Below are 17,244 nucleotides of genomic sequence, written 5' to 3'. Positions count from 1 at the left end.
GACAAAAGGAACACCTATGTGAGAATGATGTTCATTGACTACAGCTCAGCGTTCAACACCATAGTGCCCACAAAGCTCATCACTAAGCTAAGGACCTTGGGACTAAACACCTTCAGCAACTGGATCCTGGACTTTTTGACGGGCCGCCCCCAGGTGGTAAGGGTAGGCAACAACACGACTCCACACTCCAGTCCAGTTGGTGGTGGTAATGTACCTTAAAGTTGGATGCCAACTGCCAAAAGTCCAAAGAAGAAGAAGCCTGAAGGAGGATAGATCACTAGAAACAAACTCGGTTTACCCTTTTATCTGTGGATTAATTGTCAGAGTAGAGGACCTTGTGTATTTCAGGTAAAATAACAACACATTTATATCCCAGGACAAATTAGCTAGCAACAGCAAGCTAGCTAGCTAACTTGCCTTAAATGTTTGCTTTTCGACCTGTCCCCAAATGAATCTAATTGGTTAAGAGTTTGTTTTGATATTTCAATGTCCTGATAGCGTCTGGTGTGGATGGACAAAATGAACATGCGTGTGCGAGTGGCCGGTTTGGTCAGCATGTTCGGACATAGTGGTTGACTTGACAGGGAACAGTACCATGCAGGGGCAGTGTTCTCACTCTGTGTGTGTGTGTGTCCTACCAGTCTTACATTAGCCAAGCCTGATTCTATGTGATCTGCCATCTGGGGGGAGAGGAGTGCTGGGCGCCCATGGCAGAGACCCAGAGAGAGACCCTCAGTGCTGTCAGATGTGTCCCCTCATCTCCTACACCTCTGTCCGAGGTCCAGGCTAACAACACGGTAACTACAGGCCATAGGAAGGGATTTCACTTGCCCCCCCCCCCCCCAAACATGTGTAAATATTGAACTAGAAATTGTGCCTCTCTGTATTATACTTATGCTAAAATGTTTATTCTATTCTACTGAACCATTTACCTTATGTTCATATTCTTATCTTTTATTATTTCTTATTGTTGTGAAGGAACCTGCAAGTAAGCATTTCATTGGACGGTGTATACCATGTGTATCCTGTACATACGACTAATAAAACACATGGCCGTGTCACACCACACAGATGAAGACACACTGTTATGTTGATAATGAGTACTGCTTCTTACTGACCAAGGGGAGAGAGCTGGATTAAATAAAGAAGAAAAAAATATGTTGTTTTTGTGCAATTTTGGCTGATTCAGCATGAATTGGAGCCAAAGCTCCTGAAAAGGCACTTTGCTTGCTCACACACCCACTCTCAAGAGTACACACACACACACACACACACACAGGGCCCAGTGGCTCCCACATGGTGTGTGGGGATGAGGTGCTGATAGAAGCTCTACCCCGGCGCACATGCTTCCCTGCTATCCTGGGTATATTTACAGACAGTGACTTTAATGCACAGTAATGACTATTTTTATACCATGTACTTCCTCATCCTTTCACTGAGAGTCTAACAGCTCCCCACTGACCTGGTGATTACCTTGTTGGCTGCCAAAGTACCTGGCTCCCCACGCCGGCCTCCCCCTGGCTCCCTCCTTTACCTACTGGAGAGACGCCTCGCCAACACCCCCAGGTTCTCCTCAAGGCTCTGTGGTTGTGTGTGCGGAGCTGTGAGGGATGAGGTACTCACTTTTCATCCTGATTCTTTGCATTCTTTCCATCATTTTGGCAAAACGCTTCAACAAGGAAAATGTTGTTTTCCAAATATAGCCAAACCTAACCAAAAGCACCTTCATTATCCACTATAACTTCTAAATGTTATTATAGCAACAAAATAATATCCAGACAGAGGCTTGAATTGAATCTCTCTGCGTTTACTCTGCCTGTTCAAAATATGGGGATTACGTCTGCATTTAGGAGAATTTAAATTGCAAATAAGACTAATTGTTTTTGTCTGTAATCCTAGCAGGGAGGGCGTCAGTGTAATGTAAAGTTGCACGTCTCAGCCATTCATTCTCAGGAGGAGTGGGTTTGTGTCGCTACTTAATAAGCATGGTGTACAACTGACACACACACAGATATTAAAAGAGGCAAGTTTATTTTTATTATGAGTTGGGGGGCCCAGCTGGTAATTGAGACTGTTACATTGGTAGGCCTTGGGTGGCACAGCTAGGCAGCACTACAGCAACATAGCAGACCCACAGAGTGGCAGCAGCACTGCCAGCCCAGGCCTGCCAACTACACGGCTGCCCACTGACTCCTCTCTCTCGCTGTCTGTATCTGGGAGTGAGAGTGAGTGAGGAGATTGTTGAGCAGAGAATCATGAACAAACAGAGTGTAGTTGAAACAGGGGATAAAAGCATATGATGACAATCAAGGAGAGGAAGTGTATAAGGGGTCAGAATGGGAAAAAGCTAAAAAAGTGAAAAAGCAAAGATAATATCAAAGACGCTTGTTAGCTCAATCGCTAAATCAGCAGCAAACCACTACTCTGTATACACTTCATATGCCTAGATACTCCCCTGCTCATCATTTTAAAGTTGTCAAACTCTTGGACCATAAAACACAATCAAACTTATGTTATATTAACTGAAGCAGTAGCTCAAACATGAGTAGATTCAATTGGGGATTTGAGTGGGAGAAAAAAAGCTCTACAACTCCCAACAGCAATAACAAACGTATGTTTGAAGATCCATTTCATTCCCGTGGAATTAACTGACAACCCATAGAACCATCAGCGTTAGCTCTCTAATGAGGGATGGCATCACCACTGTGTTTCTTCCCAGCCTCGCAGGTGTTGGAGTGACTATATGGCATGACCAGGTTGACCATGGGCATTCTACACAAGAGCGGTGTGGACACACTACCATCTCAAAGAGGTTGCCCTCTCTTCCCGTCTCCCCCCTCAGCGAGAGGGGTAAATGCACCGTAATAACAGGTTGCCCTCTCTTCCCGTCTCCCCCCTCAGCGAGAGGGGTAAATGCACCGTAATAACAACAGGTTGCCCTCTCTTCCCATCTCCCCCCTCAGCGAGAGGGGTAAATGCACCGTAATAACAGGTTGCCCTCTCTTCCCGTCTCCCCCCTCAGCGAGAGGGGTAAATGCACCGTAATAACAGGTTGCCCTCTCTTCCCGTCTCCCCCCTCAGCGAGAGGGGTAAATGCACCGTAATAACAGGTTGCCCTCTCTTCCCGTCTCCCCCCTCAGCGAGAGGGGTAAATGCACCGTAATAACAGGTTGCCCTCTCTTCCCGTCTCCCCCCTCAGCGAGAGGGGTAAATGCACCGTAATAACAGGTTGCCCTCTCTTCCCGTCTCCCCCCTCAGCGAGAGGGGTAAATGCACCGTAATAACAACAGGTTGCCCTCTCTTCCCGTCTCCCCCCTCAGCGAGAGGGGTAAATGCACCGTAATAACAGGTTGCCCTCTCTTCACGTCTCCCCCCTCAGCGAGAGGGTGGCCTGTGTCAGAACTTTGCCTACGGAAATGTTAGGCTTTCCAAAAGCAGACGCAGCAGCATTATTTGTGTAATCCCAGAACTACTGTCGACCATACAGCTCGGGGGCACAGATTTCAACCGTTTGTTCTGAGGTTCAGCTAGGAAACGTCGACACAGAGATACATACAGAGACATGAGAAGTGGACTGGCCCTTTCATTCCAGGCAGAGAGAAGAGAGGATGGGAGACAACAGTAAACACAGAGCAGAAAGACAGCCCCACTCATTCACAGGTGTCAGCCCACAGCCAAGAGACAAACTGTTTGATAGCTAGGGAAAACAGAGGACAGGAAGAGAGGAGGAGAAGGAACCTGCCAGGGTAGCACAGAGAGCGAGCGAGCGCTGCGAGAGAGAGAGAGAGAGAGCATGCCATTACAGTGTGTACATATCACCATAATGCAGGGGGATATGTATGAATTAGATCTCTCTCCTCCATGTCGTCATCCCGCTTCTCTCCTTCCCCCGAGCGAGACAGATTACCCAATCAATCTCCTCAGAGAGAGAGGGAGGAAGACGAGAGGGAGAGGAATAAGGAGGGGACAGAGACGAGGAGTGGGGGGTAGCAGAGTGAGAAAGACTGTGCACTACACCTAAGAGAAATTGAGGCAAGAGAAAGGCGTAGGATGAGAGATTTTTTTTTCAAGGACAGAAGGTGAGAAGGAGGGAATACAGAGGCAAAGAGAATGGTTTTAAAGTGAGCACCTGTTGTGGATGAGAGAAAAGGGTGGCATCTCAATAGTTGTTGTTTACAGAGAAGCCCCCCCCAGCCACCTGTTTCAGTCCTGCTGGACACTCAAGTCTGCTACAGCTTGGCTACATCTCAAATGACACACTATTCCCTATCAAGTGCACTTCTGACCGAACCATAAAAGGGAACAGAAGTGTCATCCCAGACACATCCCCGCCATTGGCCTTCCCTGACACCCAGTAAACCCCTACATTATACCATCATGGACTGTATAGAAGTGTTATCACACTTAGGTATTCAAGTCAGCGCAGGTGTCAAAGTGACATTTTACAATAGAAAATCCAGTCACACAGACCAACATAATGAATGTCATTACTGCCTGATGCAAGAGGACCTGTATTGAGGCACACAGTAGACAGAGGAGAGTTCTGGAGTTCTTTGTGTGGCTGAGGACTTCTGGTCACTGCTCACAACTCAACGGCCCAGCGACAAGCCAAATCAACGCTTAAAATGAAAACTTCAGAGAGGTCAGGGCTCAATGAAAAGCAGTTGCTATTTTTCATAATGTATTGATAATTATCAGAAACAAAACAAATGACCTTTATTATCTGCCTTTACTTGTCCATTGAAAGGTTCCCCACCTCCATTGACAGGAGTCTCCCTCATAGCAGTCTGAATGATCAACCCACAAGTCATATAGACAAGCATGGAGCTTTATCCAGAGAAGAACACTAAGGCATTGCTTTTTGAATGACGCACTACTGTCACTAAATCAGTGACACTCCGGAGGCGCTGATGTCACAGTAGCAACAACCGCAGATGTGTGGGGTCATGACCTCTAGCTTGTGCAAAGAACAAAGTCTGTAACGATGGGGGCCTCCCAGCATGATCATTTCCTGCTAGTGTGTTTGTGTGTGTTTGTGTCTTGCGTTTCTGACTTTCTTCATCATTTATGCCTCTATTCCTTTCATCACTCAGTCTGAATTACCAAAAGACGTCTCATTATTTTAATAAAAAACATTTCCTCCACAAACCACTCCTCTTTTGAGGAACATCCACATTCAAGTAGGAACGACTTAGGAGTGTGGATTTTCTATCAGTAAGTAAACATGAGTGAACACAGTTTCAACAACTAGGAAGAAAAGAAAATATCACTTAAACAAATCTACTAAGGCTGTGTTCCACTTCCATGTTCAGTATAACAGTGTGGTGTGTTTAGGGTGTGTGTGTGTAGGTTTGTACCATGTTGGGTCTCGCATCCAGGGGTGCAGAGTCCTCCAGTTCCGGGAGCCCAGCCAGAGTCACAATCCCACCAAAATCCAGGGATTAGCCATGAACCATCCCTCAGATTTGAGGATTAGCACATTATATTCCATTATCTTCTCCAAACTGGAGGGCCTACAAAGTCTTCCGCCCTGGGTCATGGTGGATTCCTTCTAACCCAGCCAGGGCCACCATCATGTCTTTGGACGACAGCCCTACTCCTCAACAATACCCTGACATTGAACCAGTCAGTCAGAGAAGGCATCTAAACGTGTGGACCCATACATATCCAGTCTAACACCAGAGAGAAGGTCTTCTGTTTCTCCTGTGAGAGTGACTTACTGGAGTCGTGTTGTTTTTGTCCCTGTGATCCTGGGAGACACGGCGGGGGAATAGGGCTGTTATCAGCCGGGCCGCGATAGCTACTTGATCAGGCTGCTGGTCCAGAGGGATCGGAGGGGCTGGAGTTAATCAGACAGAGACAGGCCGCAGAGCAGCGACTCAGGGGATTCACGCCTCCACCCCCACACCCCGGTCCCCCCGCCACAGCCACGTCACAGCCCCAGATAAGGTTCTTCACACAACATTAGACCAGTGTCTGTCTGTCCATAACGCCAACACACACAGACACGCCGGGTTCACCAGCAACACTGACAGAGTTATGGAAATGAACAGGACTGACGGATGAGGAAGATTTGACTATAGACAAACTCATGGAAACATTTCATGGTTATGCATTTTCATACAGTCCAACCTTCTCAATAACCTGCTCAATCCATCCAATACAAATATAAAGGTAAACATCTCGAATTATAACAAACTTGTCGACCACCAACAACAATCATTTACTGTCAAATGATATTGATGACCAGTGATATTGATGTACTACTTTCACACACACAGAGCCCTCTCAGTCCATCAATCTGGAGGTCACCGGACGGACGGATACACTCTGACCCTTTAAACTTCAGTCAGGTCAGAGGTCAAGGGAAACTGGACATTAATCCTTGAACTAGAACAAAAGAGCAGGACATCTGAGCCCCAGTGACATTCCCCAGAGCCCCGCAGTGTCCACACTCATTGACCACCCTGGGCTGACCACTGGGTAGGACAGACCCCCTCAGAGGACCTTGGAATGGAGCCCCACATCTGGACAATGGAGCGGAGGGAGGAAGTCTCAAGGACACGTGTGTGAATCGTCTGGGTTAAGTGCCGAACGAAGACCATGTCGGATGAGAAACATTGTGTGTGCGCGCGTCACTAAAAGCTTGCGAGCGGACATTGCTTTATTCATTTGTTCAGTGCCTATGTCACATTTAGATGTGTGTAAGTACTCTCTTTTCTAGGACGTCGTAACCACCAGTCCTGCTACCAACCTAGTTAGTGGGTGGTCAGAGTTAGCATGCAGGGCAGCTGACTGTTGAGACACCCAGGTAGCTAGATACCTCGGGAGATAGGCTAGGTGTTGGGAATGATTAGGCATATAGATTAATTGGAGACACTTGTCAGATTTAATTAACCATGGGGTTTAATTAACCATGTAATTAATCTTATGCTGGTGTAATACACACTCACAACAAATGAGTCTGTTCTGATGAGGTCTGGTCTGTTCATACTTGTCAGACTACATGGGAGTGCGGAACTGCACAGAATTGAGAAACCAGCTAAATGAAATGTCCAGTGCAGGAATAGAACCATCATGATCCATTTCCAGAGCTCCTTCCCTAATAGCCCAGGTGAATGATAAGCTAGTAGTAATACAGTCTGACTAACATAACCCATTAGCTGCATAATCCTTACTTTAAATGTATTAAAGGGTATGTATGTAATACCACTATTTAGCATAGCCAAAACACCAGAAAATGATAATTCTATGCTAAAGTATAGCAGTGATAAAAAAATCTAACGGATTTGACTTGAGTGAGGCAGATGAAGTAAAAGGACTGCAGCTTAACCTTCAATCATTGAGGTCCTGCCAATGAGCTAGAGGTCACAATTAGTGGGCTCATTAACATGGTCATTTGCAGTCCAAGGGCTGTGTCAACAAAGAGCCTCCTTTTGTAAGCCGGCCACTCTGAGGCCCTCCACACATGTTCAAGCAGCACATCAGTACTAGTGCCAGTGGAAGCTCCAGCTCTTCTACAGATGAGAGGGTCAGGGAGGGCAAGCCCATGACCCCCAGGCTACCCCCAATCGTCACCCATCCATCGGCCACAGCATTGTACTTAATCCAGGCCAACGGCTCACCCAGCTGCTTTATTTGCTCCAACCTTTATTGAAAACATGAGAAGGCCAATAAAAGCCTTGCAGCGGCCTGACATTTCACCTTCAGCCAACAGTTTAGGTAAAGCTCTAAGGGGTCACAGGGAGGAAGTGAGGGAGGTAGCCAGGACACTGTTTCACTGAGTTTAGGAGGATAGAACCTATTGCAGTAAGAGACGCTACAGAGACCAAACAAAACTATATTCATATCGTGACCAAAACAATCATGTATGTAAATGTATTAATTCGATATTGAGAAATTAACATGGATTACAGATAGACATTCTATAGCGCACACACACACGACGAAGACGGCCACCCGTGCCTCTGACACAACACCAGTGACAGGTTGACTCACATAATCGTGGAAAGCCTTGGCTTCGCTGGAATGTTCGCATGTCTCCCTCCGGTCTGGAGCAGCACAGTACAGATCCCAGAATACACTGTGGGGAGAGGAGGAGAGAGACAGAGAACATGGTTGGACATAGACGTCAGAGTACAGCAAACATGCAGATAGTTTCAGTTTACACAACATTAACAACAGTTGGGGATGGTTCACATGACTGAGTTGGTTGGAGCATGGTGCTAATCCTATCTCTTAACACATTCATGAAAATAGTAATTGCCTCTAAACCGTCAAGCTGCATACTGAATCCTATTCCAACTAAACTACTGAAAGAGCTGCTTACTGTGATTGGCCCTCCTATGTTAAACATAATAAATGGCTCCCTATCCACTGGATGTGTACCAAACTCATTAACAGTGGCAGTATCAAAGCCTCTCTTGAAAAAGCCAAACCTTGACCCAGAAAATATATTTTTTTTAAACGAAATCGGCCTATATCGAATCTCCCATTCCTCTCAATTTTTGGGGAAAAAGCTGTTGCACAGCAACTCACTGCCTTCCTGAAGACAAACAATGTATATGAAACGCTTCAGTCTGGGTTTTAGACCCCATCATAGCACTGAGACTGCACTTGTGAAGGTGGTAAATTACCTTTTAATGGCGTCAGACCAAGGCTCTGCATCTGTTCTCGTACTCCGAGACCTTAGTGCTGCTTTTGACACCATCGGTAACCACATTCTTTTGGAGAGATTGGAAAACCAAATTGGTCTACACGGACAAGTTCTGGCCTGGTTTAGATCTTATCTGTCGGAAAGATATCAGTTTGTCTCTGTGGATGGTTTGTCCTCTGACAAATCAACTGTAAGTTTCAGTGTTCCTCAAGGTTCCGTTTTAAGACCACTATTGTTTTCAATATATATTTTACCTCTTGGTGATGTCATTTGGAAACATAAAGTTAACTTTCACTGCAGCTGTACATTTCAATGAAACATGGTGAAGGCCCAAAATTGCCCTCCCTGGAACCCTGTGTTTCAGACATAACGAAGTGGATGGCAGAATATGTTTTATTTTTAAACTCGGACAAAACAGAGATGCTAGTTCTTGGTCCCAAGACACAGAGATCTGTTGGATCTGACAATTAATCTTGATGGCTGTACAGTCGTCTCAATTAAAACTGTGAAGGACCTCGGCGTTACTCTGGACCCTGATCTCTCCTTGAAATAGTCTTGATATGTTCGTCAAAAGACAACTTTTTTCCAACTTCGTAACATTGCAAAAATTTTAAACTTTCTGTCCAAAAATTTGGCAGAAAACTTCATCCATACTTTTGTCACTTCTAGATTAGACTACTGCAATGCTCTACTTTCTGGCTACCCAGATAAAGCACTAAATAAACTTTAGTTAGTGCTAAACACGGCTGCTAGGATCTTGACTAGAACCCCAAAATGTGATCATATTACTCCAGTGCTAGCCTCTCTTCACTGGCTTCCTGTTAAGGCTAGGGCCGATTTCAAGGTTTTACTGCTAACCCACAAAGCATTACATGGGCTTGCTCCTACCTATCTCTCCCATTTGGTCCTGCCGTACATACCTACATGTACGCTACGGTCACAAGACGCAGGCCTCCTTATTGCCCCTAGAATTTCTAAGCAAACAGCTGGAGGCAGGGCCTATAGAGCTCCATTTTTATGGAATGGTCTGCCTATCTATGTGAGAGATGCAGACACGGTCTCAACCTTTAAGTATTTTTTGAAGAGCGCTCTCTCAGCCTTAGGACCATGCCTCAGGACTACCTGGCCTGATGACTCCTTGCTGTCCCCAGTCCACCTGGTTGTGCTGCTGCTCCAGTTTCAACTGTTCTGCCTGTGGCTATGGAACTCTGACCTGTTCATCGGACGTGCTACATTGTCCCGGACCTGCTGTTTTCGATTCACTCTCTCTAACGCACCTGCTGTCTCTAACTCTGAATAATCGGCTATGAAAAGCCAACTGACATCTACAACCACTGTGATTATTATTATTATTATTATTATTATTATTTCACCCTGCTGGTCATCTATGAACGTTTTAACATCTTGGCCATGTTCTGTTATAATCTCCACCCGGCACAGCCAGAAGAGGACTGGCCACCCCTCATAGCCTGGTTCCTCTCTAGGTTTTTTCCTAGGTTCCTGCCTTTCTAGGGAGTTTTTCCTAGCCACTGTGCTTCTACATCTGCATTGCTTGCTGTTTGGGGTTTTAGGCTGGGTTTCTGTATAGCACTTTGTGACATCGGCTGATGTAAAAAGGGCTTTATAAATACATTTGACTGATTGATTGATTGTGGGTTTGATTCCCTCATGGGACACATACTGAATGTATACATGTGTATGTGTGAAACGTAACACTAAAATACCATCTATCACGAAGTTAAACTTGATCAAGCTGAATGAAAAAAAAAACTATTTTAGTCCACTGCTCGCCTCAGAGCTTCAGCAAAGTGAGGTCATCTAATCGAACCATTTCATGTAGGTATCGTTCTGCTTGGCCAGAGCTGCAGGCTAATGATCTATTAGGCATTATATTTGTTAATTAAGGCAAATCCAGCACTTAAGGGCTGCAAGGGGCACCAAGTTCCAATCCAAATACATTCTTAATTAAGCACCTGTTTAACTGGTCCACATGAAATTGTTCTTTCACCTAAGATATTGATTTAATGGATAGCACATAAAAGCTGCTGATCTGACTGGGGCTCAAGAGCAATGTTACGCTTTTTCCAATCCATTCAAAGGCAAAAATTCCACGATATGCATGCTTTCTGCTGAGGTGGCGAAACCAGACTTCTAACAACGTGTGATACACTGAGCACTTGATATGACAGCAAAATGGAGCAGAAAATATTAGCTGATCACCCATAACCGTGTGTAAGATATTTTGTTACAATTCATATAGAGTGACATATGTATTTACTACACATGGAAGGTACATTTGCATGTACTGTCTTGTAAAGTGGTGAAGATACAACTTCCCTGTTTTATATCATAACAAAGCATTTCTGCTGAAGAAATGCTATTTTCTACAAGCCCCTGGCCTTTACTCTCAGGTGCGCACTGTCTGGGTCAGCTGGACAGGCTGATGCACAGCACAGAGAAACAGAGAGGAGAGGGAGAGATCGAGAACAGAGGTGTGTGTGTGTGTGTGTGTGTGTGTGTGTGCGTGCGTGCGTGCATGTTTTATGCGTGCATGCGTGTGTGTTGAAGGGGTCATGAAGCCTGCCCCTCAGTCACTTGACAATAAAGCCAGGCTGCATTATCATATCTATCAACTGGCGTTAAAGAGATTGCAGCTTTGTCAGAGCCGTGCCTGCCTGCGGGAGGGAGACAGCGGGATCATCTCAAATCCAATCAGCTCTCTGGGAAATGAAATAAGACACACGTTAAGAGTTTGTTACTGAAAAGCCACAACTAGGTGCAAACAGGGGATGGGGACTGGAGAGCAGGGTGATCATAACCTGACACCCACCAAAGTTTCAAATAGTAAATTATAAACTGGGTGGTTTGTGCCCTGAATGCTGATTGGTTGACAGCCGTGGTATATCAGATCGTATATGACCAAACGTGTATTTTTACTGCTCTAATTACGCTGGTAACCAGTTTATAATAGCAATAAGATACCTTGGGGGTTTGTGGTATATGGCCATTATACCATGTTGCATTGTGCCTAAGAACAGCCCTTAGCCGTGGTATATTGGCCATATACCACACCCCCTCGGGCCTTATTGCTTAAGTAGATCATATCTGGGTGGGACTGCTCATGCAACACGGCTAAAAAGGTACACTACGACTAGTTAAGACTAGCTACCTACAGGTTGAGAAGCTCAGCAGTTTCTTTTTGTCAACTGAAGATTTTCATACTGTGGATGCACTCTCTCCTTAGACTGGTTTAAATCAATTCCCTTGGTTGTGTGGAATCCCTAAGATCAACCTGGGTGTGAGATTCATAGTCCAGTTTAGAAGGCATGCAAATTCTGCCATATTCAAATTAAATGCCAGTCAAAACAATGTGGAAATGTGGACTGACAGCATAAAACAGGACATACACACTTTCCACTTCATTGTGTCCCGAACAACGGATTAGCATCCACATTCACAAGACAATTACAACAATTAAATACCATCATGATAATTATTGCAATTAACTGTAGTCTGACAACGCCTGGAGGTAACAATGTGCCTTCCGCCATAATGGGCAGAGTAAACAGAGACACATGGCTGAAGGGGCCTAGGCATTAATCCACACACTCTAGGCTGGGGTGAGTTCCTGTCAGGCAACAGAAAAGCCATGCTAAGGAGAGGAGAAAGAGGAGAAGAGGGAAAGCCAGGTTGACTATGGCTGCTACTACTCTTATCAGCCTGAGCTGCTCTTAATGGGACAAAACGCTACAATCAAAAGGCAGAAGAAAACAAAACCTTTCACAGTGTTTATTACCCCACTGAAGTTTGCTATTCTCCTGGTATTAATGCTTGCATTGTGAGGCAACAAGAGAAATAGGCACTCCGTAACTCTTAAAACAGCACGCCATATAAATCAGCTGTTCTATAATTCCCTGGGAACACTCCCCTCGGACTTCGCTAATAAATTCAACATCTGACAAGGGCCAAAGAAAGAAAGAATAAAAGGAAATGTATGTTGTGTGCATATTGTTAAAGATGAGATACAATAGAATAACTCCTAACATGGGAAGGCTCAATGGTCAGGCCAGATGATCTAGCGCAGGGATGGGGAACTGGCAGACTCCGGATCAATTCCCTCCACCCTAAAAAAGTATTACTATTTTGGAACTCAGTCAGAGCCTCAATTTACTGTTGAGAGTTAGAATTTCAAGTTACAAGTTTTATTGGTCGTACGTACGGGACACACATTGTATACATCGTCCAACAAAGCGCTTACTTGCAGGTTCCTTCTCGACAATGCAACAAACAAACACTATAAGAAATATACATTTAGTATGAATTGAGCAGTATAATAAGAGTCAAGTAAATATTAGGAAGGTGTTCTTAATGTTTTGTACACTCAGTGTATGTTTGTGTGGGTGTGTGCATGAGTAAGTGCATGTGTGCTAAGGTGTGGAGAATCAGAGCAGGTGGTCAGTCCAGTTCACTTTTCAGCTGTCTGATGGCTGGCAGATACCAACAGACTCAGAGACAGTTTCTATCAGACATCATGCTCTGATAGTCTTCCCGGCGGTAAGGGAGAGAACAACTTGTGGCTGGAGAGTGTGGGGTCCTTGAATATGCTGCGTGCCTTCCTCAGGCACCGTTTCGAGTAGATGTCCCGGATGGGTGGATGCACGGTCACAGTGATGTACTGGGTAGTCTTCACCCCCCGATGAAGGGCCTTGCGGTCGTGGAGGAGCAATTATCATACCAGGCCATGATGCAACTGGTCAGGATGGTCTCAATGGTGCAGCAGTAGTATTTGGAGAGGACCCGGGGCGGCATTCTGAATTTCTTCAGCCGTCTTAAGAAGCAGAGACGCTGTTGCACCCTCTTGACAAGAGTGGTGGTGTTGTTGGTTCATGACAAGTCCTCGGTGATGTGGATGCCCAGGAACTTAAAACTCGTGACTCTGTACTGTAGTCCCGTTTATGTGGATCAGGGCATATTCCCTACTCTGCTTCCTGAAGTCAACAATCAACTCCTTTGTTTTGCTGACGTTGAGGGAGAGGTTGTTATGACACCTGTGCCTCGACCTGTTGTTTCTGCCATTTTTTTCAGAAGTTTTATTTTGTTCATAAGTGTTTGTGTTGGTTTGGACTGAATGTTTACCAACTAGCCAGCTAGCAAGTTACCTAGCCAGCTAGCTAGCAATGGAGCCCGCTATGCCTGGAATGGCTAACAAATGTTTCCAGCTCTGTAGAAGCGGTCTTTATTATGCTCTTGTCCGGGACAATATTAACAATCTGGAATTTCAAATGTGCCAATTATTTGCTTGCAGGGGGATTACAGGAATCAGGTGGCTATCATTAGCAAGCAAATTTAAATTCTGCGTGAACTTCTGGGGAAAATGCAAATGAGTCCTCAACTCCTGTGGCCAGACGCAGCTTGGACTTAATGGATGTATCCCTGCATTGTCATCTGTCCCTATCCGAATTGCCTATGCTACCTGGAATTTTCCTGCTAAGGAAGTTGTTTCCATCTGCTTCTCCTCCATCTTGTAGAGGAGTAGATGGAGAACAGCAAGAGGAGTGTTCCAATCAGCGCTGGTCCCATGTCACAAGTCGTGGAAAGCAAAGGCAGCCGCATGCTGCTAAACGGAGGTCCGTTTAGTGAGAGGTTCAGAGCAGATTGACATGAGAAATAGCTTCACCACCCTGGTGCCTGATCAACCTGCGCCTTCATCGCTGGGACTACCTGGGTCTGCGACAGCTGTGCTGACTCCAACTATGCCGACTCCAACAGTCGTCATCGGGTTCGGCTCTCTTCCCTCTCTCTGGATCTGACGGGGTTTTGCCTGCTGTTGGAGGTCTGGACCTATCCCTGGGAGCTGCAGGTGTATGCGATCTGCTTCTCGTGGGCCCTTGAAAGGTTCCACAAATTGTGTGAGGGATAGGAATGGGTGTATTTCTCCATCCCCTTCTCCGGCCGTTGTATTGGCCAGTTCAATGGTGAGAAATTTCTCAGTCCCTTCAGTAAAAACGTTTGTGCTATCCAGGAGCATCAGTATAGAACATCAATAAGCTGCTCCCAAACATTTTAAACCTGCATCAGGAAATTGAGTCTATCATTGTTCATGTGGGATTCAATGAAATTATGAAGGAAAGCTAAGAACAGCTGAAGATGGATTTTAAAGAACTGATTGGGTCTCTGCTTAACACCAACAAACGCCCCATAATCTCTGGCCCTGTGCCCTCCCTAAATTATGGCATTGAACATTCAGCAGACTTTTAGCTCTCCGTAACTCGCTACGTGCCTATTGCAGGTAGATTGAGGGAAAAAAGTATTTGATCCCCTGCTGATTTTGTACGTTTGCCCACTGACAAAGAAATGATCAGTCTATAATTTTAATGGTAGGTTTATTTGAACAGTGAGAGACAGAATAACAACAAAAAAATCCAGAAAAACGCATGTCAAAAATGTTATAAATTGATTTGCATTTTAATGAGGGAAATAAGTATTTGACCCCCTCTCAATCAGAAAGATTTCTGGATCCCAGGTGTCTTTTATACAGGTAACGAGCTGAGATTAGGAGCACACTCTTAAAGGGAGTGCTCCTAATCACAGCTTGTTACCTGTATAAAAGACACCTGTCCACAGAAGCAATCAATCAATCAGATTCCAAACTCTCCACCATGGCCAAGACCAAAGAGCTCTCCAAGGATGTCAGGGACAAGATTGTAGACCTACACAAGTTGGAATGGGCTACAAGACCATCACCAAGCAGCTTGGTGAGAAGATGACAACATTTGGTGCGATTATTCGCAAATGGAAGAAACACAAAAGAACTGTCAATCTCCCTCGGCCTGGGGATCCATGCAAGATCTCACCTCGTGGAGTTGCAATGATCATGAGAACGGTGAGAAATCAGCCCAGAACTACACGGGAGGATCTTGTCAATGATCTCAAGGCAGCTGGGTAACACACTACGCCGTGAAGGACTGAAATCCTGCAGCGCCCGCAAGGTCCCTCTGCTCAAGAAAGCACATATACATGCCCGTCTGAAGTTTGCCAATGAACATCTGAATGATTCAGAGGACAACTGGGTGAAAGTCTTGTGGTCAGATGAGACCAAAATGGAGCTCTTTGGCATCAACTCAAAGGCTGCCTATGACCCCAAGAACACCATCCCCACCGTCAAACATGGAGGTGGAATCATTATGCTTTGGGGGTGTTTTTCTGCTAAGGGGACAGGACAACTTCACCGCATCAAAGGGACGATGGATGGGGCCATGTACCGTCAAATCTTGGGTCAGAACCTCCTTCCCTCAGCCAGGGCATTGAAAATGGGTCGTGGATGGGTATTCCAGCATGACAATGACCCAAAAACCACAGCCAAGGCAACAAAGGAGTGGCTCAAGAAGAAGCACATTAAGGTCCTGGAGTGGCCTAGCCAGTCTCCAGACTTTAATCCCATAGAAAATCTGTGGAGGGAGCTGAAGGTTCGAGTTGCCAAACGTCAGCCTCGAAACCTTAATGACTTGGAGAAGATCTGCAAAGAGGAGTAGCACAAAATCCCTCCTGAGATGTGTGCAAACCTGGTGGCCAACTACAAGAAACGTCTGACCTCTGTGATTGCCAACAAGGGTTTTGCCATCAAGTACTAAGTCATGTTTTGCAGAGGGATGAAATACTTATTTCCCTCATTAAAATGCAAATCAATTTATAACATTTTTGACATGCATGTTTCTGGATTTTTTTGTTGTTATTCTGTCTCTCACTGTTCAAATAAACCTACCATTAAAATTATAGACTGATCATTTCTTTGTCAGTGGGCAAATGTACAAAATCAGCAGGGGATCAAATACTTCTTTCCCTCACTGTATGTTGGTGTAACATTTATTTTCAATTTTGATACCTTCTGGAAACAAAGCTTGTTTAATAAAGAGGATGGGATCTACCCAAATCATTTGGGTTCCTGGATCCTTTCACAGCATTATAAAGGCAGGAAGAGTAGCTGCTGCCTTGGAGCAGCTAATGGGGATCCTTAATAAATACAAATACAGTGCCAGTTCACTTACCTCCTCCCTATAGGCGGACTCGTCATTGTTGGTTATCAGGTCTATCAGGTCTACAACCGTGGCGTCGTCAGCAAACTTGATGATGGAGTTGGTGTCGTGCTAAACCACGCAGTCGTGCGTCAACAGGGAGTACAGCAGAGGACTGAGGGCACACCCCCTGGGGTGGCCCTGTGTTAAGAGTCAGTTTGGAGTTGTTGTTGTTGCCAATCCTTACAGCCTGTGACCTGCACGTCAGGAAGTCCAGGATCCAGTTGCAGAGGGTGGTGTCCAGACCCAGGGTTCTGAGCTTGAAAGAGGTGATCGCGACAGAGTTATAGTCATTTGGGCATGTCATCTTGTTTTTCAGGCACTGGGACAATGGTTGTCCAGCAGGTGGGGACCACAGCCTGGGACGGGGACAGGATGAAGATGTCTGAGAAGACACCACCCATTTGGTTGGCACCCACTCGGAGGATGCGGCCAGGGATGCCACCCGTTGTAAGCGTCACGGATGTTGGTGTATAAATGGTCAAGCACACTGAATCCTCATGTGTGACAGGATAG

At 45.4% G+C, this 17,244-nt stretch overlaps 1 protein-coding gene across 2 annotated transcripts in view; it reads right to left on the bottom strand.

Annotated features, from left to right (window-relative positions):
* LOC106584424 (single-stranded DNA-binding protein 3) overlaps positions 1-17,244 on the bottom strand; it is a 117,963-nt gene that overhangs the window by 54,961 nt on the left and 45,758 nt on the right. For both annotated transcript variants that reach the window (XM_014169743.3, XM_014169744.3), the window contains exon 4: positions 7,999-8,083. In XM_014169743.3, coding sequence (XP_014025218.1) covers positions 7,999-8,083 — 85 coding nt within the window. The remainder of the gene's footprint in view (positions 1-7,998; positions 8,084-17,244) is intronic.

This window comes from Salmo salar, chromosome 23 (assembly GCF_965601325.2).
Source record: "Salmo salar chromosome 23, fSalSal1, whole genome shotgun sequence".
In the NCBI taxonomy this organism is placed as follows: domain Eukaryota; kingdom Metazoa; phylum Chordata; class Actinopteri; order Salmoniformes; family Salmonidae; genus Salmo; species Salmo salar.
The sequence above is the reverse complement of the archived record's forward strand: the minus strand, read 5'-3'. Positions and strand labels throughout refer to the sequence as shown.